This window comes from Scleropages formosus, chromosome 9 (assembly GCF_900964775.1).
Source record: "Scleropages formosus chromosome 9, fSclFor1.1, whole genome shotgun sequence".
NCBI classification, from domain to species: Eukaryota; Metazoa; Chordata; class Actinopteri; order Osteoglossiformes; family Osteoglossidae; genus Scleropages; species Scleropages formosus.
The window spans coordinates 12251067-12273543 of record NC_041814.1 but is presented as its reverse complement, the minus strand read 5'-3'; the positions used below and the strand labels follow the sequence as shown (position 1 = coordinate 12273543).

Genomic DNA, 22477 nt, shown 5'->3' with positions numbered 1-22477 from the left:
TGAGACAAAATTTCCAAAAGCTGACATTTACATCTTGTCGGTATGAATTGTGGAGTGGAGAGACAATGCGCTGTTCGGCCACATGGCATGTGGCTTCAATGCAGATAGAAAGGAGCCACTCTGGTGTGCGGATTATTCTGGAGCATAACTGGCTGCAGCTTCCAAACACAGTTCAATCAGTTAAACTATTTAGTACAGTACAGACCATTTTACAGAAAAATTTCAATAAGACATTTAAAAGAAGAGAAATACAATGTCACTGTTAATTGCAGTGCAGGAACAACCTCAAAACCTAAAAATTACAGGTAAAAATCAAATAACTCTACACTTATATTATGTAATGTGTTTCTGAACAATGAAAAGCTGTTACAACTGCTTACTAATCGTGTTTTATTATTTACAAGCACTCGTTTTAGACAAAATTTGGGACACATGCAAGCTTGCTATCTCAAAGCTAGAAGGTTTTTGTGTCTCATTTGTATCATTCTGGCTATTTTACATTTACATTTATTCATTTAGCAGACACTTTTCTCCAAAGCGATGTACAGTACATCTCAGAGAAAATACAATTTGTGCATTACATTAGGAGAAAAAAGAGGCATAGTTGAAGACGTGTGATTCTTAGGTAAAGTTTGTTTTTTTCTACATTATGCACTGATGTTCATCGCAGAATAGACAATTCCTGATCACCTTCCTACAAACTTTTTTTTTTTAAAGGTACACAAACATTTACGTAGAGTACAGCAATTTTATTCCTAAATCAACTGTATTAAACTGTACATTACCATATAAATAATGACTGATAGTGTAAATAAAGTGTTCACCTAGTGATAAAATTAAGCTCTAACATCAGACATATGACAGTGCTCGCATACACTGAAAAGTCACAGATAAAAACAGTGACTTTATATCATAAATATGTGTGAGACAAATTATGAAAATTCCTCCAAAAAACAAAATGTAAAAGTTAATGGGAAAGACAGCAAACCCAGGGGAAAATATGTTAAACAGGGAACAAAAAAATTGCATAAGAATATAAGCTAGAATTTTTTTTTTTTTTTTTGCCCAAGCCCTGTTTATTCTTTCCATCAGAAACAATGGTTATTGGATTCTAACAATGTGATTTTTTCTAATGGAGTAATTTGGTGGAGCAAATTAACCCCGTTTATTAACAGATAAGTGTAGTTCCTAGAAAATAGATGGATACAGTTTGAGATGCATAACAGACTGTGTTTACCTATCGCACAAAACATGCTGGGTTCAGCACGACATTAACTACTCCCATTAATGTTACTGCTTCTTCTTGCAGTCAACCGATCTGCTGAAACCGGCATCACACAAAGCATAATATCCCAACTCATGAATCTCCCCTTGTCCCCGAGGATGTCATATGATGAATTAAACTGAACGGAAAAATGTTTCACTCTGTTTATCAGTAATTTGTTTATTTATAATAAATAACATAATATATAAATAAATCTATGACGCTGTACATCTGGGTTATCAAAAAGGCAAAAAAAACTGCAAACACTGTGCTTTTACACTGATGTTTTCTTATGAAGTGTTACATGTAAGTTATTACAGATGGAATGTCAGTAGTAAGTAACCACCTGGAGCTGCAGACACATCCTTTTTCGATTGGCAGAAACAGTATTCCATCACTGACTTTATGCTTATAAAAGCAAACGTTTCATGCATGTTATTACAGATCCAACTTTGCGTAACGGAAGATATTTCTGGGAATCACTACAGCTGGTCTACAAAATATCGAATATCATTTTGACATGCTACACACAAAGTATCCAAAAAAGGGTATTATATACTGTATTATCAGTTAGGGTGGGTAAAAGCTGCAACATCTATGCTTTTTTCATCTGGATTGTTAAGTGCTACATTTTTTCCACTTATTTTCAAGAAAGTGGAGGCAAACTTCTGGACAAAGCATTACTGTTACGCAGTATGTTTTAGTTGGCCAAATGTGAACTTCAGCGTAATCCCATGAGAGCTTCCTGTAAAATATTGTTTTGTGAGCAAACAGTGTTTGGTCTACTCCTGCGGAGCTGCTCTTCAAGAGTATAGTAGTCATCAGGCATTTCACAGTGATGAGAGTGTGATCCATCTGGAAGGTTTAAGGCTTTTTTTTATTTAGCACAGAAGTAAACTATCAGTTCTCTTATGTAAGCGGATACATTTGTACTAATGGTTACTGTAATTCTAATACTAATTATGCTAATTGTCACCCTGATAATACATCTAAACTGTCAGTACTGGCAACTGGTTCAAGGACACCAGGAAACACAGCACAGATGTCTTCTGTGTTTTTAGCACTGACAAGCTGAAGTGCAATGGTGCCGGTTTTTCCACAGTCCCACGATCACCGTCATTTTATTTCGAACTCCTGGTCTTTGGTCGACAAAAATGAAAACAGCGTGAAACAGAATCCAGGTGGGAAATACCGAGCACTGTCGACACTGATATTAAACAACAACAAGAGAAAAGGTTAAAATTTGTGAAATACTGCATTAGTCATTTGGTACACAGATAACGCAGACATGCCAAGCAGTTATTCTTAGAATGTGATTGAAGTAAAACTCTGTGGATGAATTGGGGCCCTTGTACAGGATGGGTCGATTTTGGTCACAGTCCAAGTGCAATAAAATCGGGGTCATATTGAAGGTCATTTGGGAAAGTGTTACACCTGTAGCTCAATTAAAGGCCACACAGTTGGCTCTGGGTTCCTTTGGGTACATATGGCTAAATATTGGCTCCCACGGTGACGTCTGTACTGAATAATGCGAGGTCTTTGATATTTCACAGTCTTTTCCAGTTCTCCCTGTTATTTTGCGCAAAAAAAAAAAAAAAAAGTCAACTTTCTCAGTTCTTTTAAAGGGAGCGGAGCACTATGACAGCACATAGTTTCTTAAGCATTTTTTAATCATCACCCAAAGCCCTTTTTCTTAGGTAATGATAGAGAATTTAACAGCATGTTTCAGGAAAACTGAGTTTCATGACACAGCTAGCAAGGTATCGCAGCATAAACTAAATGTAAAATTGAGGGGTTACTAGAACAGTCAAAATTATGAGCTGAATCACTTTTGTAATTTAGGAAGAAGACATGATGATATCTGTCTCATCAGAGTAGAACATGACTTCTCTCTAATTATGTTTGTAAGGATACCCTTGGTAAGAAACCTTTTTAAAATCTGGACCTGCTGCTATAGGCAGGAATATTTCTCCTATTCCACAAAAAGGTGCAAACTTTAACCAGCCTTTGCAACACTTACAAAAAAGTGACCGCAAACATATTTCCCTAAGTGATGGAAAATGAAGTGGCGAAACATACTGACACACCAGGACCCGTTTCATTTCTCATCATCACTTAATAATTGTCTTCGGGATCATGACCCGCGCAGTGAATACCGAGAAAATCCTGGGATTTCAAACACGAAGTGGTGGTTTTCCCTTTAATAAAGAAAGCCAGCTGAAGCTGTACTTGTGGACTTATATTTTGTGAGATCTCATTAGATTAGGTTGTCTCTGCAATGCAATGGATGGGATGCGCTTGGCTTTGCGGAATCAATGATCTGATCCGATCCGTGATGTCATCAGTAATTGGAGAAACTCGGGACCAACCGGGGGCTCCTCTCGGAACGGAGCGCTGCATGTCAAGGCATCTACTACGGCAAGCAGCGCCTGGAGGTACAGTGCGGGCAGGGCTGTCCCTTTGTACGAACCCTTAGTGTCGGCAGGCGAATCCGCACTGATTCTGAGCGTGAACCGCAGTCCTGACACGAGCTCCGTCAGTAAGCCTCAGACATCATAAGTTACATGATTAGCAACGCGTGCGCACTTCTCCGTCAACACATGGACACGTGTCGCTGCGAAGCACCGCGTTTCGCCTGAAACATCAGTGCCGAGCGAGCGCGCCCAACTGGACCTGCGTGCGATCGAAGTTGGGTCGTGGACGTGCGCTGGCCATGCGGACAGCGTGAGGAGGCAGCGGCGTCGGCGTCGGGGTCCGCTGAGTGAGTGGCAGCGCGTGCGCCCGTTTCCAGGGAACGGCTCGCGAGTCGCCGTGCGTGCTGCCGCGTGCAATTCTGTTTTCGCTTAGAACTCTGCTGCTCGGACAAATGCATACAAATGCATTTAGGAGCCCAACGGACAAGGAGTGGAAACATTTCTCCCACAGAAAAAACGTAAGTAAAATACCGTTTCGGTGCCGTAATGAGCTCATGATAAAGAATTCGGCCAACAAGAGCAAGTAAATCCGGATTGGGCATGGACCTCGTTCGTTAGCTCAATACAATACTCTCACCGTTAGGTTGTTCCGTCAAATCCCGACCCAGCACACGACACACACAGTGCCCGGCGGTGGTGATTTTGAACTAGTCGTGCTTTCTTACGGTTAACTCCTCTGACGCTTGTTGGAGATGGTTAGCTGCTCGATCGTGTAATCGCTGTGTCGTACCTGCTTTGTTCGGCTGGAGTTGCTGAGAGGCGCGCGAGGCTGCGCGCGCCGCTGCTGCCGACACGCTCGCGCCTCGAGCTGTCAGGACACCGGGGCTTGAAGCCCCCGGGGGATTCGATGCTTAATCCGAACAACATATGTAGAGCAGTCAGACGTACACGCACCGTTTCTCCACACTGTGGGAAATATGACCAATTTATGTCAATTGTAAAACCGGCTATATGATCAATTCAAATTGTAGCGCAGACGAATACAGCACTTGACTTGAACGTTTTTCTCCTCACGCAGAGACGTAACCAATGTTCACCACAACCGCCGCACTGCAGGTTCGCTCCTAAGACACATACAGGCTCCGCGATGCGTCGTGCTTCCCGGTACTTGTTGAATTAGCTGTCAAGTTGTTGACCGTCCCACTTTTGAATCAATCAATGAGCTCGATGACTTTATCAAACTCACTTCATATTTTTTGCGAAGTCATTTAATTGATACACTTTTTAAATACAATGCTCTAAATGTTACCCCATGTTATTTACCAAGAAGTACCTGGAAACCACTGTAAAACATATCAGTTTCAGTATTGGTTTTAATTGCACCTAAACCGAACCCCCCCCCACAGTAACAAATTCATATGATACGGGATATATAAAGATAATGCTGGTGCAAATACTTGCACTAACAATAGAATATGAAAGGCCATTTCTGCTGTGCAAAAGGGGGTTGTGGGTTTAAGGGATGGACTCCCTTTGGACCTAATAGAATCCAGATGACCAGGCTGACTGAAGAGCTGCTGTGATGGCTGCTCCTCTGTAGCCTTTAAAAGTGCCATTTGTTACACTATGTTACTTCCAGCGTATTAAGACAAGAGTTTAAGAAGCTGAACAAAGCTGGGCGGCAACAGTCCGTCTCGTGTCCCCGAGCCCGTGTTCTCGGGTCGTTGTCCCTCAGTCTCCCCCAGTTTGTACAGAGCAAGTGTTGAGTCGGTGTAGGCTCAGGGTTGAGTTTGTGTAGAGTAAGTGTTGAGTTAGTGTTGGGTTTGTGTTGCGTAAGTGCAGAGTCAGTGTTGGGTTCGTGCTGAGTTCATGTACAGACTGTCGAGTTCATGTCCACAGTGTTGAGTTCATGTTGAGTTAGAGTTAAGGTATATTTTATTCTGTCTTTCACAGTTTGTGCATGATTCCAGAACTTTGGCACATCCAAGAATTAGGCTAATCAGTGATGCGCAGCAAGAAGAACATCCAGATGACAATTTACCTCAAGTATACAATGGTTGTACCCTACACATTCCACATGTAAGTGCATATAGGCCTACAGCTTCTGCAGCCCTGTCTGGGTACAGGAGTTGGGCTCGCGTTATAGAAAGGAGCCCTGAAAGCCACAACTGAGAATTAAATTGTTTTGCCCAAGTAAGACCACAGTGACAGAATGTGCAGTATACTGTACGTGACCTTATCACAGGCCAGGCCAAATATAATGAAGTGGAAGTAGAACCACTGTCCATTAGTGCATTTTCAAATGACAGGATGGAAAAAATTTTCATCAAAATTATTGGTTAAAAATATGAATGAGCTAAATATTTGAAGTACGGTTGGTTATTGTAGGTCTTGAATCTGTCAGCACATGTCTGAGCTAAACATCTGGCCTTCTTGATGAACGGGAAGGGGCAAGCCAATAAAACAAAGCAGAAGTTTGCTCAGTCCTTTCTCTGCTCACTGTTTTGTGGACAAAGCAAATCTTTACTTGAAGGTTTGATGACCTCTTGACTCCACAACAGTCTGAACTGAAGGACACAGGAAAGGAAGGCTGTGGAACTGCCCACTTTTTGTGTACTTTTCCAAAACATTTATAACAATCAGGTGCAACAGTGTATCAGCAAATAGTGGTGCATGGTGTCTGTCAACAATTTTAGCACTGATTAATAAATTGCAATGGGAAATTATGAAGGAAAATCTTCAGTTTTACTGTACCCTCCTTTATTTTTTCCCAGACATTTGCCAGTCATCCAGCTCTTATCCTCCACCCCCTTGAACATGACTTCCATGCTCACCTGGGAGGGAAGAACACACACATATACCTCGCTGGGAGCACACACACACACACACACACACACACAGAGTCTGAAACCGCTTGCCCCAAGCAGGGTCACAGTGAGCTGGAGCCTAACCCAGCAAGACATGGCGCAAGGCTGGAGGGGGAGGGGACACACCCAGGATGGGATACCAGCCCATCACAAGGCACCCCAAGCAGGACTCAAACCCCAGACCCACTAGAGAGCAGGACCCAGCCAAGCCCCTGCACCACCATACCCCCCATCTTGAGAGCTGTGATCTTAATATTAGTAGTTTCATGGGCCTGTGAAACACACTTGGAGAAGAGTGTGAATTGCTTGAAATTGCACCTGCAGCCTTTCAGGCCGCTGGTTAACCGTAGCTTGTACTGTAACCAGCACTGGCAAGAGAATGGCTGCCAAAAGGTGTATAGGTCAGCCGACTTTCCCATGGTGTCCTTGCCACAGACAGCAGGGTGCACAGCAGTGAAATTTTCTCTCACCTTGGTCATTCTCACCTTTTCTTTAGTTTCACATATACCACGGGGGTTCCAAGCAACCCAGCACTTCTTGTGATTCTCACACTAAGTTGAGTGTGTCTTCTGTGTTTTCATTATACACACAGCTTCATGTGCCACAAGTGAGGCATGAAAAGATCTAGAATATGTCAGACACCTGCTGGAACATTTTTCAAGCGTTCATTTGGCATTTCGTACACAATTTTAAAAAGAGACACCCGGAAATCTATGAGCCATATGTGATTGTGCTGTGTCTTTGGAATTTTTAAGTTGTTTCATGCTCTGCTTTTTTTTATGTGTTAGACACGTGTTTTTCAAATACTGTAACACATGAACCGTAAATTCAGTACGTTTAATTTAGCTAAATTTAATATTGAGCCGTTCTGTCCAAGATTGACTCGGTGCTTAACATAAAATCAAGTTCAATGAGGCATTTAAGTACTATTTGTAAAAATAGTACTTACAATTAGCATTAGTAGCAACTCATATGGATAAACACGTAAACAAGATTCAATTAAAAACAAGTGTGGGGGAAAGCCTGAAAGCAGCGGAGGAGCTCCTTTCTGAGATGCTTTTAAATTGGTTAGGTGGTCAGACATAAGACCTCAGACCTATATATGTATATGTAGTGCCCTGATTACGAACGAGTTCCGTTCGTAAATCTGTCTTTAAATCGGATTTCCACGTAAGTCGGAACACTTTGGTATGGCGGATATCTGATGTCAGTTAGTTGAATGTTTGTCGTAGTATGTAGTATATCTTGTACCTTTATATGCATAAAAACATAAAAACTGAAACATCTTTATCCTAATAATAATAGATGTAGCAACAGTACTTATAATATAGGGACAGGAGGAAGAGAGAATGTGTGTGTGTGTGTAATGTTTGCCTTTCCAATGTTTCTTGGCGTTTCACCTTTTTCCAATCATTTTATTATTTCCACTTTTTTTCAATCATGATCGTTTTCCTTTTCTTTGATGCATCACCATCATTTGCATCGCATTTACGTTTTGCTGCCATGGTTAGGAGGGTAAAGCTAAAAAAAATTAAAGCCAAATACAGTAACACACGAGACACTGTTAACAGTAATGTGGTCCGTGTCATACTGAGTGGGCAGGAGACCGAAGTGTGTGTGTGGACCCAATTGCGGGGTCTTTATTGTCGCTACACAAGGGAGCAGGCGAAATTTGCGGTCAGGGCTAGGCGTTGGTCATTCAATACACAAATGTAGGTCTTTGGGAGAATCCAATGTTTAATGGTCAAGGAAGCAATGCAAGTGTCGGGAGCCGTGGACATCAGAAGCGGGAACCAGGGGTTGAGGAGAATGAGGGACTTGAAAGGACAGGTAGGTTGTCGTGGGTTCACTCGAGAGCGCTGGAGAAACGGGTTTCTCGAGTACGATTCCGCAACTTGGGTGTGCAGGTGCGGCTTCTTTATACCCCGCTGCTCTGATTTCGGGCGGCTGCGGACGTTCGAGGCGAGGTCGTGGGCGCGACAGTCCGACCGAAAAGAACAAAGTCTGCTCTAACTCGGGCCCACGTGCCCACGAGCCGACAATGTTTAGATGCTCGTCACAAAGTAACGCCACTTTGTTATTAGAACCGTTGTATGTAATTCGAATTTTTAATATAATAAGCTTTACATTTACATTTATTCATTTAGCAAACATTGTTCTCCAAAGCGACGCACATCTCATAGAAAATACAATGTGTACATTACATTAGAAGAAAGAGAAGCATAGATGCAGACTCATGATTCTTAAGTGCAGTTTCTTTCCACAGTATGAACAGATGTTCATCACACGAGTAGCTGTATGAAACTTTATCCGAATATCCACGATTCCTGTTCACCTTCCTACTAGGAGTAAGACAGTTTTGATACTGAGACCCATCTCAGTTCAGATGTTGTAAGCATAATCTAAGCATTAAAATGTCATCAGTGTTTTCTAAACAATAGTTTCTCATTAAATTTTATTTATTTTGAACATGCCCAACACAAAAAGTAATTATTGGACAGATGATTGTTATTAAAGCAGACCTGCAAACACAGTGCCATTGAATTCCTTTCTCATTTCTCTGAAGAAAATAATCTGATCTCTTAGTCTTGTTACCCCAAAATTGTGTTTCTGCGTGACTGGGATGAAGGCATTGCTTCTATCAGACACATGATTCAAGCACAAAGTAGCGAGTGCTTTTTGTTGTACCCAATCACCTTGGATTTGAACATTTTCTTCTTTTAAGTATTCTTTACTAAAATACAGCTGGGTTGTCAGTTTCCCTTGGCCTAAAATATTATACCAGAATTTAAAGCTCTTTGAAAATCAGTAATGTCCACAAAGTCCAGATGTGGCATAAACAGAGATACAGCCTTTACAGATTCCATATTGGGATTTTTGAATAAAATGATAAAATATACCAAAATACCAAAGCTTATTTTTTTCCAGATCAAATGGGTTTGAAACTAGGCAAGAAAAAACACTGCTTGTCTACTGTTGCACGTATCCAGTGCGCATATATATTGAATTAAGAAACTGTTTCTTAAGTATCCAAATAGAAACACGGAAGATCTTTCTGAAACAGTTTACCTATTAAATGTCATCTGCCATATAGACGCAGTCCCCGGGTTACCAACATCCAACTTACGTACAACCCGTAGTTACGACCCACCCCCATTGAAAAAAAAGAAATATATGTTAGATTTGGACTCTGGGTCAAAGTTGTTAGGTTGGGTAGGGTTGGGTATAAGATTTTAAAACCAATAAAAGCACTATCTTTACAGCTATTCCAGTTCATTATAAGCCTTGCAGGCAGTCACAGAGTCAGAGCATTCGAAATCCACTATTCTACCTGAATAGCTTGCCTCCTTACTTGTGAGAGGAAAACCAGCGTACATGTGGGAAACCCAGAGAAACTGGAAACCAGCAGGGAAAGCCACAGGAACATAGGGAAAATATGCTGGCTATACACAGAAAGAGCTTTGGCCCTTTGAGTGAAAACCAACATATCGAAATTAAAACCCACAGTGAAAAAAGGGCCAGCGTACAAACTTGAGTCAGAAAGAATATTCAAAAGAAGGGACAGTACTGTCCTCCAAGCCACCAGACTGCTCTTCTGCTTGCAGGCTTGTCACCATGACTCAACAGACTGATTTCCTTGTGTGCATCTTGTATATGTTGAGATACCCGAGTGAAATCTGGAAATAGTCAGCATAGGTCATAACAAATAACACTAACTATATGTTTACTTCAACCAAATGTGTGCCTGCTGGTTTCCCCTCACTGATTTAGCTGTCCATGGGTTGTGTGTGCCCCTCTGTGAGGGTCTGTGGGTGGCAGTAGAGATGGGACACAGAGCAGGTCATCTCCATATGGCCACTGGTTTGTGGGGTGGTTCAAGCGGAGGTTGACACACAGCCACTAATCATGTACTTATGATCTTTTACTGCCCTTCAAAGTACAGTTAGTGAGAGGGAATACACATTCATGGTTCCTGAGTGGTAAGCTACTGTAACAAATTCAGGTTTCTTTTTTACCAAGTTCTTTGGAATATCAGTTGCTTGGCTTTTGGCTTTTCATTTGGCAATATTGCTAAGCATTCAGACATTAATAAAATTATTAAAGTAGAGAAAATGAAATTAGTGGAGTAACAACACTATTACTTAATATATTAAACCTGCTGAATTCATTAATCAAACTGGGTGGCATTTAATCACTGTACAGTTTTACTTGTCTTTTGAGTTTTTCTGTGCATTAAAAGGAAAATCTTAATAGGAAAAGTTGAAAAATACACACTGAATTTAATTTTAAAATTTTTCAATTAATGTGATATATATGAATGTAAGGAGCGTTAGCCACGTTAACCGAACATGACTAAGCGTAAGTTTGATTTACCTTCAGTCGTAACACTTGTATTTCATACAGGAATCTGTATTTATTAGACATGCCAAAGAGTGGGTTTTGTTAAAGGTACAAAAGAACGTAACTGGTTACTGCTTATAGCTGTCACACAGAACATGGTGGCAGATGGACCCAAGTGTAGGTTAATTTATTCAGAACCGAGGGAGCAGACAAGTTCTCGTTGTTGGGTATGGGCAAAGTGTCGATCAATCATTGGTCAGAGTGGGAGCAAAGATCCATAGTCAAAGTTGGCGCACAGGAGACCATTGTCTCAATTAGATTCAGCAAGTGTGAAAGAACTGAGGAGGGTCTTTTAAAGCTGAGGTCTCTGATAGTCATCAGGTGCTTGATCGGCGTCTGGTGCTGTTCATTACGATGTGGGTGTGCACGTGACAATAACTGGTTAACTTGTTAAGTGGTGATGGTTGAACTAACCTGTAACAAAACCAAATAAAGCAAGAACAAAAAAAGTAAATTGGTGCTTATGTCACTTTTGTGCCAAGACACTTCAGTACTATATAAAATGTTTTTCTGGGGCATCATGATTTTTTTTTAAACTGTGCATTTCAGCAGATATTATTTTAATTGTTTTACTTATTTACTGAGCATCTTCATTGAAATGATATAATCAGAATATGTTACTAGATTTGAGTGTGCAGTGAGAACTCAAGATATTCGTTGTATTGAATAAAAAGCCACGTAGGCCTCATCCATCCATCAGCATTAGATCACCATTTATTCAGTAAGACTAATGATGATCCTCAGTCATCTTAGTTTTTCTTAATTGTTGGCTCTAACTCTAGCTATTGTGTTTGACCAGTAAACTTGCTAACTTGGATATGTTTTCTTTCTTGCAGGAGAACTGTCCTCCTCATCTTTTCAATATGCACAGTAGTACTGTTTGCAAAAGAAAGCTCTCAAGTACAAGGTAAGTATGCAGCAAACTCTCCTCATATTATTTCTATTGATAGATCCCATGGCACATCTGAGTATTTCAAGCCGTGACTATTCAAACTTTTACAACAGTGACAGGGAAAGAGATCAACATTCTGGAAAACATCCATAATGATGAGGCTGACCTTTCCAGCTCAGACAAAAGCTTATGGCTAAAAATATAATGGCTGAGACATTTTTTTTTTTTCCACAGGAAGAATTTTGTTTGGTGAAAAGGTTTGATTGTTTCATAGATTAAGTAGGCTTCATGTCCTCTGACATCTTTGTATGGGGAAAAAATGAAATATTTTGAAAATCATTTTGTAATGTATTTCTGAATGTTGCAGTATTTTGCCGTGATGTGAAAAATCAGACAACGCTGGTGTCTTCATCCAGTGGTTTTGCCTCACATACTTTGATCTTTTAGCTCATAATGGTTTATATTAAGGTTTGGGGAGTTTTACCTGATCCTAAATCACTTATTCAAGCCAGTAAGTAGTAAGATTGCACTATCTAGATCAAGTGATATGACCATCTTAGCAAGAAAAACATGAGTCCAAATCGCCGTTAGGAGTAATAACACTATTCCCCTGGTAACTGTGTGTTGGCACTGTTTGCTTTCCAGTCTCTGTAACTCTTGTCTTTCCAATACAGCGATGTCAGTAATTACACGGTAGGTTACAGATGCATGGAAACAAGGTGCAGAGGTAAGACAGAAGGCAGGGTGGTTGGCCTCCTGGTAGGACAGCTGTGAATAGGATCTTCCTTTCGTTTAGTTTTCCAGGCACCACTGCATGTCTGCTCTTGTTCACAGATCCCAGAATGCAGCAAGAAACACTCTAAGAATAACCAAGTATTTTTTTGAAGAGAATCATGAACAGGTCTTGATTCTCAGTAGAACTTAAAAATTCTTCTGAAAGTTTATATCAGTCCAAACAAAGAAAATGACAACAAGACGCACTATTTATATTGGCAAGGTTTTTCTCTACTCCGATAGTAAAGAATACAATTGATCTTTGCCAGACTTTTAAAGCCGATTAAGTGGATGTTTTCATATGTAAAAGGAAGTGTATTACCCTTGTTTGGAGGAAGTATACAGCATTTCAGTCATGGTCCTTACCAGCTGTGGCTGCTGTAATTTGCATTAATCTCAAAACACCCATATTAAACACATGATGAAAAGTAAATTCATATTTCATTTTACCATATAAAACACAGAAAACTATTTCAATCTGTTGTGTAATTTAGACGAATAACTTCTAATTCTGTTTTCTCTACAGCAAGATCTTTATTCAGCTGACATCACAATCAAGATGACTTAATTTATACTTATAATCAAACAAAAAATGGCATACAAGGCAGGTGTGAGGACCAGCACTGAGAAACCATCTATTAAGGCAGTGATGACAGTATTGTACGTTTACAAGAAAAAATGCTGGGATGTGGATGGACAAACATGCTAAATGAACTTTAATTCACATGCACATGATGTACTGTATGCATTTTGGATTTGGCATCTTAAATATGAAACATAATCTTAAATATAAAGTCAATTTAATATTTACTGTAGAGCTCTCGTACAAACTGACTCAGTTTAGCGTAATCTTGGAGGAATGCACATTGAAGGCTAAAAACTTGCCTACATGTATGAGCCAGATAAATTGGAATTCAGGCTCACAGTTCCCCAGGCTAAAAACGTCAAGAGCATTTCTCCGTGTAGATTCACGTCAGATACTGTACAGCACCAGAAACACAGAGAAGCTGAGGGTATGTACAGTCATTGTCTGAATAACATCAAGATTAGGGACTAAATCTCTGCCTTTAACTGCACAAATGGGTTAAATCTCCCTTGTATGCTCCTGTGACTAGTACTAGTTTTAATTAAACAGTTGGAAAACGGCAATAGGCAATACAGCTGTTTTAATATGTTTGTTGAAATAACACATATTATACACACACACACACAATGTCTACAACTGCTTGTCCTGAGTGGGGTAGTGGTGAGTCGGAGCCTAACCCAGAAACACAGGGCGCAAGGCTAAGGGGGGGGGGGTGACATACCCCGGACAGAGTGCCAGTCCACGACAAGGCACCGCAAGCAGGACCCGAATCCCAGACCCACCAGAGAGCAGGCCCCGCCCAAACCTGCTACGCCACCGCACCCCCCAACATTACATATTAAAGTTAAATGTAAAATATTTGCAGCATCCAGGAGAGAGGCCACGCCCATTTCCCAGAATAGTTGCAGGTGCATAGTAGTGTCATCACAGATTAATGATGGACGTGAGTCATTATACTGTTGAGTTTAGACTGGTCTTCATATAGCTACTGCCAGAAGTTACTGTTTTTTTGGTTTTATTATGCGTTTGTACACTTTTCTTTTACTACTAAAAACACTCCATAAAATTGTCATGTACCACTCAATACCTGGTCACTCCTTAAACCTGACACCCCTGGTGTGCCTCACTATTTCAACATAAGGTGTAATAATTTCTGTCCTTTGTCTATGATGTTACATGATGCAGGATGCACATAATGGACACTATCATACAGAACACACAGTGCATTCAGAAAGTATTCATACCCTTTCCCTTTTTTCACATTTTTTATGTTGCAGCCATATATACAGTCTGTGTGGAGGTTTTATGTTCTCCTGTATCTGCATGGGTGTCCTCTAGGTGCTCTGTTTTCCTCCCACAGTCCAAAGACATGCACTTAATATGAATTGGTAACATTAAATTTCCCTTTGTGTGTGAATGGGTGAGTGACTGTGTGTCAGTGGTTACCTTGTGATGGACTGGCTTCCCCCTTCAGCCTTGTCCACAGAGATTTTGGGATACACTCTGGATCACTGTAACTCTGGTCAGGAAGATGGATGGATGGATGGATGTGTGGATGAGTGATCTATTGTAAGTGGTGTATCTAGCAGTGTAAGTCAGCTTGGTGAATAAGGTGTGTGGGCTGGTAACACTACATAGTACGTTGCTTTGGAGAAAAGCGTCTACTAAGAGAATAAATGTAAATGGATGGATGGATAGTTTTATTTTAGTATTTTAGTGTTTACATTACTTTGGGGGGGACACAGTGGCACAGTGGGTTGGACCAGGTCCTGCTCTCTAGGGGGTCTGGGGTTCAAGTCCTGCTTGGGGTGCCTTGTGACAGACTTGTGTCCCATCCTGGGTGTGTCCCTTCCCCCTCATGCCCTGTGTTGCTGGGTTAGGCTCTGTGACCCTGTATGGGACAAGTGGTTTGGAGAATGTGTGTGACATTACTTATGGTACTATTACTAACTACACTACTGACTTCTAGATTATCTGTGATTGTAGCGTAGTGGTTAGACCTATTGCCATGCTGTAGAACGCATTTGCAAGGTGCTCACCCTGAATTACCTAAAAAGTCCAAGGATAAACAAAATTCAATGCTACATTTAAAATGTTTGTATTGTCTCAGTTTACTTACACACACACACACACACCACTTGTCCCTAGTGGGGTCATGGCAAGCCAGAGCCTAACCTGGCAGCTCAGGACACAGGGCTGGAGGACAAGGGGACACACCCAGGATGGGACACCAGTCTGGCACAAGGCACCCCAAGCAGAACTTGAACCCCAGCCCCACCAAAGAGCAGGACCCAGCCTAGTCCACTGCACCACCACACACCACCTACCCCTTAAATTTAGATTTTAGGTTAATTAATGCCTCATATTTAATAACATTCTTACTCTGTCCTTTAAGTATAGCCTTGAGAATTACTCTTCATGAGCCAAGCAAATTAATTGTCTTATTAGTCTAAAGGGAAAGACCAAAGAGCAAAGGAAAGCAAGTTTGAAAAAAAACACAGTACTAGTGTAAAGTCTGAGTACACATGGGAAGCCTGGGTTACTTGTATCAGGCAGAAAATGCAGAGTGTGAGTGAGAGCAGAGGTAATCATAAGTGTCCTATATATGTAGGAGTTACTGCAGAAGAGCTGGGAAAACATGTCAGCTAATTTTCTGATAAAACTTGTTAACCGCTTGCGATGAGAAAAAAGTTCTCAGTAGTACTCAAACTTTTGACTGGTATCGATATATCTAATTGAAAATATCTAAAAACATTTGGCATTTAAGAGGGGCGCGGTGGCGCAGTGGGTTGGACCGGGTCCTGCTCTCCAGTGGGTCTGGGATTCGAGTCCCGCTTGGGGTGCCTTGCGACGGACTGGCGTCCCGTCCTGGGTGTGTCCCCTCCCCTTCCGGCCTTACGCCCTGTGTTGCCGGGTAGGCTCCGGTTCCCCGTGACCCCGTATGGGACAAGCGGTTCTGAAAATGTGTGTGTGTGAAAATTTGGCATTTAAAAACATAAGTGTTTAATTTTTTATGCTGGCTTTCAATTATTTGCTTATTTTATTAACCTGCAGACTGTTGAAATGTCATGAAGTAACATGTTTCATTTTCTGGCAAGTCATGTTGCTCCAAAGTACCCCTCCAAATTACTGAACTTTTATCCCTACAAACGGATTCTTCTGATCTGGGGAAACATTAAAAATATATGAATAATCATCTTAATCATTTGCAGGTGTAAGTATTTTATTTTTTGGTCTATTTTTTTTATTTGTCACTGTAAAATATTTTTCCCTCCAAACCACCTGCAAAGGTATTCATAGTTTTCTTCTTTTTTTAAGGTATCCATTTGTTTCCACTGATTGTAACTCCTGGGAGACAATATTCTTTTAATGTTAATACTCAATTGTAGCATAGTGGTTAAAGCAACTGCCTTTTAACCCAAAGGGTATCAGTTCAAGTCTTGTCTCTGGCTGTAGTACCCTTAAGCAAGGTTCTTATCCTAAATTGCTCCAGTAAAATTACCTAGCTGTATAAAGGGGCAAATAATTGCAATTTTAATATTGTAAGTCACTTTGGAGAAAGGCATCAGCTAAATAAATAAGTGTACCTTACTTCAGCAAACATTGTCTTTTTCATTCCAATTCACAAATCAAGTTGAAAACATGTAAATGTACATTGAAGAACTGTTTCCTAGGTCTATATAAACTCATCAGTAATACAGCTATAACAAAAAGCAGTAGTAATTCTTCTTGTGTGGAGTAGATCATAGTTTAATTTAAAATGACTTAAAGTTGATCTCCAGAGCTAATGTTGAACCATGCAATATATACACTCAAACAAGGAAACAGATTTTTTAGCGTTAACTGATCCTGCATGTATACAAGTGATTCGAAATATGTCAGCGGTTTGAAAAGTCTAGATATTAAAAAAAAAAAAAAAAATCCTCCACTGATTCAAGCAAGATGTTTCCACAAGTTTATTTAGTTCAGTTTCTGTCTCTTTAACAGCTGCGCAGTTCCTTCAATGGGAAAGTGGGCCTAATTTATCTTAGTCTGTGACATCATCAGGGCAAAGCATTGATGTGGCTCATCCAAAGCTTCTCCAAGGGAACAATGACTCTCTAAGAGTGCAATTCCTCTTATTTGATAATGGCTTTTAAAAAAGTCCTGAGACTGACCATTTGGCTTCTCTTTTCCCACAGGTGTCGATCTCCTTTATCAGCTGGGCCTTGTAGGCAGCAAAGAGAGACACACTTTGGGGGTGACTTCTGTCCCATCATCCGCTCCATCTCCACCTCCTCAAGGCATCTTTCTCCCAGGAGCCGGAGTGGTTCTGAGGAGCGGCGTGCACATTGAAAGCCCCATCTCGGGGCTCCTCCCCACTGGGACTGGAGATGAGTTCTCCATTGTTGTGTGTTTAAGCTCCTGGCGAGTGAACAATGCTTTCCTTGTGAGCATCACGAACAGCAAGAACAGGCTGCAGTTTGGCATTCAGCTCCTACCGAAGAAGGTGGTGGTTTACATCGCGGAGAAGACATCCGTCTACTTTAGGTACAACGTGCATAATGGGCGCTGGCACTCATTTGCTATTGGGGTCCGGCCGCGCTCCGTGTCCTTTCATGCTGAGTGCGGAGGAGTGTATTACAGTGAAGAGACACTTACTAGGCCTCAGAAGCTGGATCCTGATGGCCTGCTCACATTAGGAAGGATGAACTTCAGAGCAGTCCAGTTTGAAGGTGAGATATGCCAACTGGATATCTACCCTTCAGCTCAGGCAGCTGCAAACTATTGCAACTATATTAAAAAACAGTGCCGCCTGGCTGATACGTATCGATCACTCCTGCCATCGCTTACATCAGAATTTAATGACCCTACACTTTCAGACCATCCTCTGAAAGCTCAGAAGTTTCTTTCGCCTCTATTGTCTACAGCTTTGCCAAATCATAGAAATATTTCTGAATCAGGAACAGCCTCCATCCCCTCTACTGAGAGCTATGAAGTACAAAACCAGTATGTGGAATCTAGAGCCTCTTTTCGTCCTGTTGCGAGGACTGAACTACCACTCTGGCCTTCGAACATGACTGTAGACAGCTCATCAGAAGGGTCTGCGAGTGTACAGGCTACACTGGACGTGTCTCCAAGCAGTACACCCTCTTTAGTAGGTGCTGATGAAGCTGAAATCAGGCTGCCTGAGCCTGACCATGAAGTCACGTCACTACCCAAGATCCCCGATGCTACAGACATTACCCCTGGCACAGCAGACATTGTAAGACCAGAGCCCAGAAACAACAGCGGACCGTGGCAACCAACCAACGAACTGATCAAAGTACAGCCAAAAATCAGTAGCACTCTGTACAGGGATTTCCTTGGGAACGAAAACCAAGTAGACGACTCCGACGATCACAGCCTTGAAATGGAGTATGATGTGGACATGGGAAATTATGACTATGGTTACGAAGAAGCGGAGTATTCCCTCAATTACGATGGTCTCCAAGGATCGAAAGGAGACCCAGGCCCTCCGGTGAGTGCTCGTCTTCATATATGCAGGTAAAAAGGTGCAAGATAATTTCAGAATATATCACCACTGCAAGTCAGAGCAAAATGTGAAAGATAAATCATTACAGCAAAAGCAGTTAATACAAATTCACTTTATATGACGATGAAGCTTAACATTAAAAGGGGAAAAATATGGGATTGGCAGTCTGAGTGACAGCTTGTCCATTTTCTGCACCTTTCGTCTACAGACACGTACATTTTTGCTCGTAAATTACAGCTAGTGACTTGTTTGTGTTTAAGTAAGATGTGAGTTATTTACAAAAGAACTTCAGGTTTCTTGTGAGGGAACAACTAAAGAAGGAAAAAGGCTTGAGTTCGATCCCTGCTCAGTCTAGATCTGTGCGGAGTTTGCATGTTCTCCCCATGTCTGTGTGGGGGTGCTCAGGTTTCCTCTCACAGTCCAAAGACATGCTCTTCAGGTAGATTATACGTGTGTGTGAGTGACAGAGAGTCTGTTTGACTGCTGTAGGGCTGAGTAACTCATTGTAAGTAATCTTGGGTGAATAAGGTGTGGGCTGATAACACTATATTGTGTTTATTGGATCTCACTTTGGAGAAAAGCATCTGCTAAATGAATAAGCCTAGTGGTGGATGTATTGTGCTATTCTTTTATTTCTATACTTTTTAAAATAAAAAAGTGAAAGATTTTACTGTAAATGTCTTTGCTTTACAGTCCTAACTCCTTTTTTTTTTTTTTTTGTAAAGCATTTTAAGACACAGCTTCTGATTGTAAATGGTCCATATTAATCAGCTTTTAAACATGTATTTTTTATGAACAAGCAATGCAGGTGGCCATTATTAATTCATATTTAGCTGACCGTCTAAGTTGTCCTGGACGCAGGAGTCAGCCAAATGTGAATTAACAATTAATAGTAATATCAACAACCTATGACAAGCAATCATTTTGTTCAATTTTCAGATGTTGCTGAGGGCCTCACAATACTTTCAGAACACAATTGAACACTTGCTCAAAACTACGAATTGTATCTAAACACATGACTTTTAGACCTCTGTAGATGGCTGGTTGATGGTTGTCCCCAGAGAACATCAGTCATGTAATCCAACATTATCCTTGTTGTCTCACACATTGTCTAAACTGCTTGTCCCATTCGGGGTTGCGGGAAGCTAGAGCCTAACCCGGCAACACAGGGCGTTAGGCTGGAGGGAGAGAGCACACACCTAGGAAAAGACACACACCCACAGTGACTGAAACCGCTTGTTCCTAGTGGGGTCGCGGCAAGCCGGAGCCTAACCTGACAGCTCAGGACACAGGGTTGGAGGACAAGGGGACATACCCAGTATGGGACGCCAGTCTGTCACAAGGCACCCCAAGCAGGATTTGAAGCCCAGACCCACCGGAGAGCAGGACCCAGGCCAACTCACTGTGCCACCACACCCACCGTTGTTATTGTTATTATTATTATATACTTGCTCCTGTAACTGGACAAGGATTGAGATGCTATTGTCCTTTTACTTCATTTGCTTCAGAATAGTTTAGCACAACATCTGAAATTTTAACCGTATAAATAACAAGATACCTACTTCTCTTTAGTAGTAAGCCAACTGCAACACAGGAATGTAAGCCTCGTTCAATACTTGTCACATTTTTGCATGGAAAAATGCAGTGTTTGCAGCGAGAACTGGTATTGTACATGTGCACGAACTGCTTTTTCCAGTCAAATTCTGAATTTATGTTTATAAGCCTTAGTTTATATGTGAAAAAATTTCTCCAGAGAAACATTACACAGCAGTAGCCATTCTTATTGATTGACAAACTGCATTGTTGGAGGTTACAGAAAAAAAAAAAAAATTTAATTGATTATATTATGCCTCTAAAGTGACATACATTAATTGGTGCTGGGTTTACCGTTAAAATGTTTGTATCCTCATATTGTTCACAGTCCTTCTGAATTCAGATCGTAGTAAACATGCATTCTCAATTAAAGCGAGCAGAAGAAAAACGAATGGACCTACTAAGCAGATAGAAATCAGACCCTTGTTCCGAGGGTCTTGTGACCACGGTCACCATTCTCCTTTCATGCAGACGACTCAGTGTTTCCATGCGCCCGCCCCCTCTCGAGTGTGACTCACGGGTGAACAGCTGTTTGTGACACATGCCGGCTTTGTCTTGCCTGAGAGGAGGGGTAGCCAGATGTTAATTTGAAACTGTGCTCTTTCTCTGAAGGTTATCATCTCAAAAAACAGAAGTAGACCATCCTAGCTCTTGTCAGAAACTATACTGTAGTGATCTAACTTGTACACCTGTAAATTAAGGTTACATACAAAGCAGTCCTTTTAAATATTTATTTTGGATTACTGTCTGTTGCAATAGACTTTCTTTGGAGTACTGTGTATTTTTTTCTATTTAAAGACTTCACATTGCTATAGAAAATAATTCTTTTAACATTATGTAAAATTCAATATTACTTGTGTTATTTTCGCATTGTGTCTTAGTTTACATATATCTTAGTAACATTTCGGGCTGCTTTGAATCTGTTTATGTGCTCATTTGTCCCTCTGACTCAGCATTTATGAAATAGAAGTATGGTATAGGTTTATTGACCCTTGAGCTGTTGGGCAGTGAAGTGGTGTCATGGGACGAGGTTGAACTTGATGGACAGTACCCAGTCCATCCCATTCCTTTCAGATTTTTGACAGCCAGTGGCTGGTGACTAAGGACCTGTCAAAAGCGGTATTATTTAGCTAGTCTAAAACTGGACTTTGGAAAGAGTAAAAGTGGAGTGTGAAGGCTTACCACTGTTGTGGGTTTTGATGGTCATTTTCATTTGTTGGTGCAGGGTCATGAACTGGTTTTGTTTCTGTTGTATTAAAGAGGTTATGTCCTCATTTTGTTTTGTTAATAAAAATCCTCTTTCCTATTGGAAAAACCTGCCGCGTTTAGCCTTTGTCTTACCCCTGTGGCCACCTCCACCCCACAACTGGCCCAAACCCCATTTCTGAAAAGTTTACATTTTTTATAGTATTCTTTAGTCATTAGTAGCAAAAGCTGTGGTAAACTGTATAATGTTTTTAGCTATCTGGAAAGACCTCCAAAACGAGTTATTTCGTGCTGGAGCGAAACAAATCAACAAAAATTATTCAAAATACCGATCAAAAACTTTACATTGAAAGTTTACGGTTATTCATTGTGCTGTCCTATGTTTTAAAGGATAATAACTTTTTTGGTATAGCATTATCTTCTTTTTTGTTTTTCTGTTGAAATCAGCTTTGCGTCTCTTCTGTTGACCTTCTGATGACCATGAAGGGCCTCAAGAGGGACTTGTTAAAAAAGATGAGATTACAGTACTGAAAACTGATGCACAGACACATTAGATCCTGCTGTCCAGTCTCGCCTCTTATGTCAGTAATGTTGTTCATTCACAGAGGGAAAAAAAGTTTTTTTTCGTTATTAGGAATTAGGAATTGGGGAATTACGAATTACTGTACAACTGCTAGTCATCAACAATGCCATATATTTTTCATTGTCACAGAAAACTTATATTTGATGTGAAATAAAAACCAGTATCGTAGTCGTAATGTAAGGTAAATACAAATGCTGTGGTCATTTTTGTTTTCTTCAGGATACTGATATTGTATATTACTGTATCTCATTGCTTATCCATGCAGTTCAGTAAAATTAGCTTAGTAAATATATTTTATCTGCATTTCTTCAAAGATACTTATAACAATTTATCCATTTATATAGCTGGATAGCTTTTACCATAGCAGTTCAGGGTAAGTAGC

The 22477-nt window shown here is 40.7% G+C and overlaps 1 protein-coding gene across 1 annotated transcript in view; it reads left to right on the top strand.

The window, feature by feature from the left end:
* The first annotated feature begins 4121 nt into the window (after window positions 1-4121).
* LOC114911274 (collagen alpha-1(XXIV) chain-like) overlaps window positions 4122-22477 on the top strand; it is an 83078-nt gene continuing 64722 nt past the window's right edge. Inside the window, exons 1-5 of the mRNA XM_029254820.1 lie at window positions 4122-4196; window positions 5632-5757; window positions 11783-11853; window positions 17380-17913; window positions 18109-18698. Coding sequence (XP_029110653.1) covers window positions 5684-5757; window positions 11783-11853; window positions 17380-17913; window positions 18109-18698 — 1269 coding nt within the window. The 5' untranslated portion in view covers window positions 4122-4196; window positions 5632-5683. The remainder of the gene's footprint in view (window positions 4197-5631; window positions 5758-11782; window positions 11854-17379; window positions 17914-18108; window positions 18699-22477) is intronic.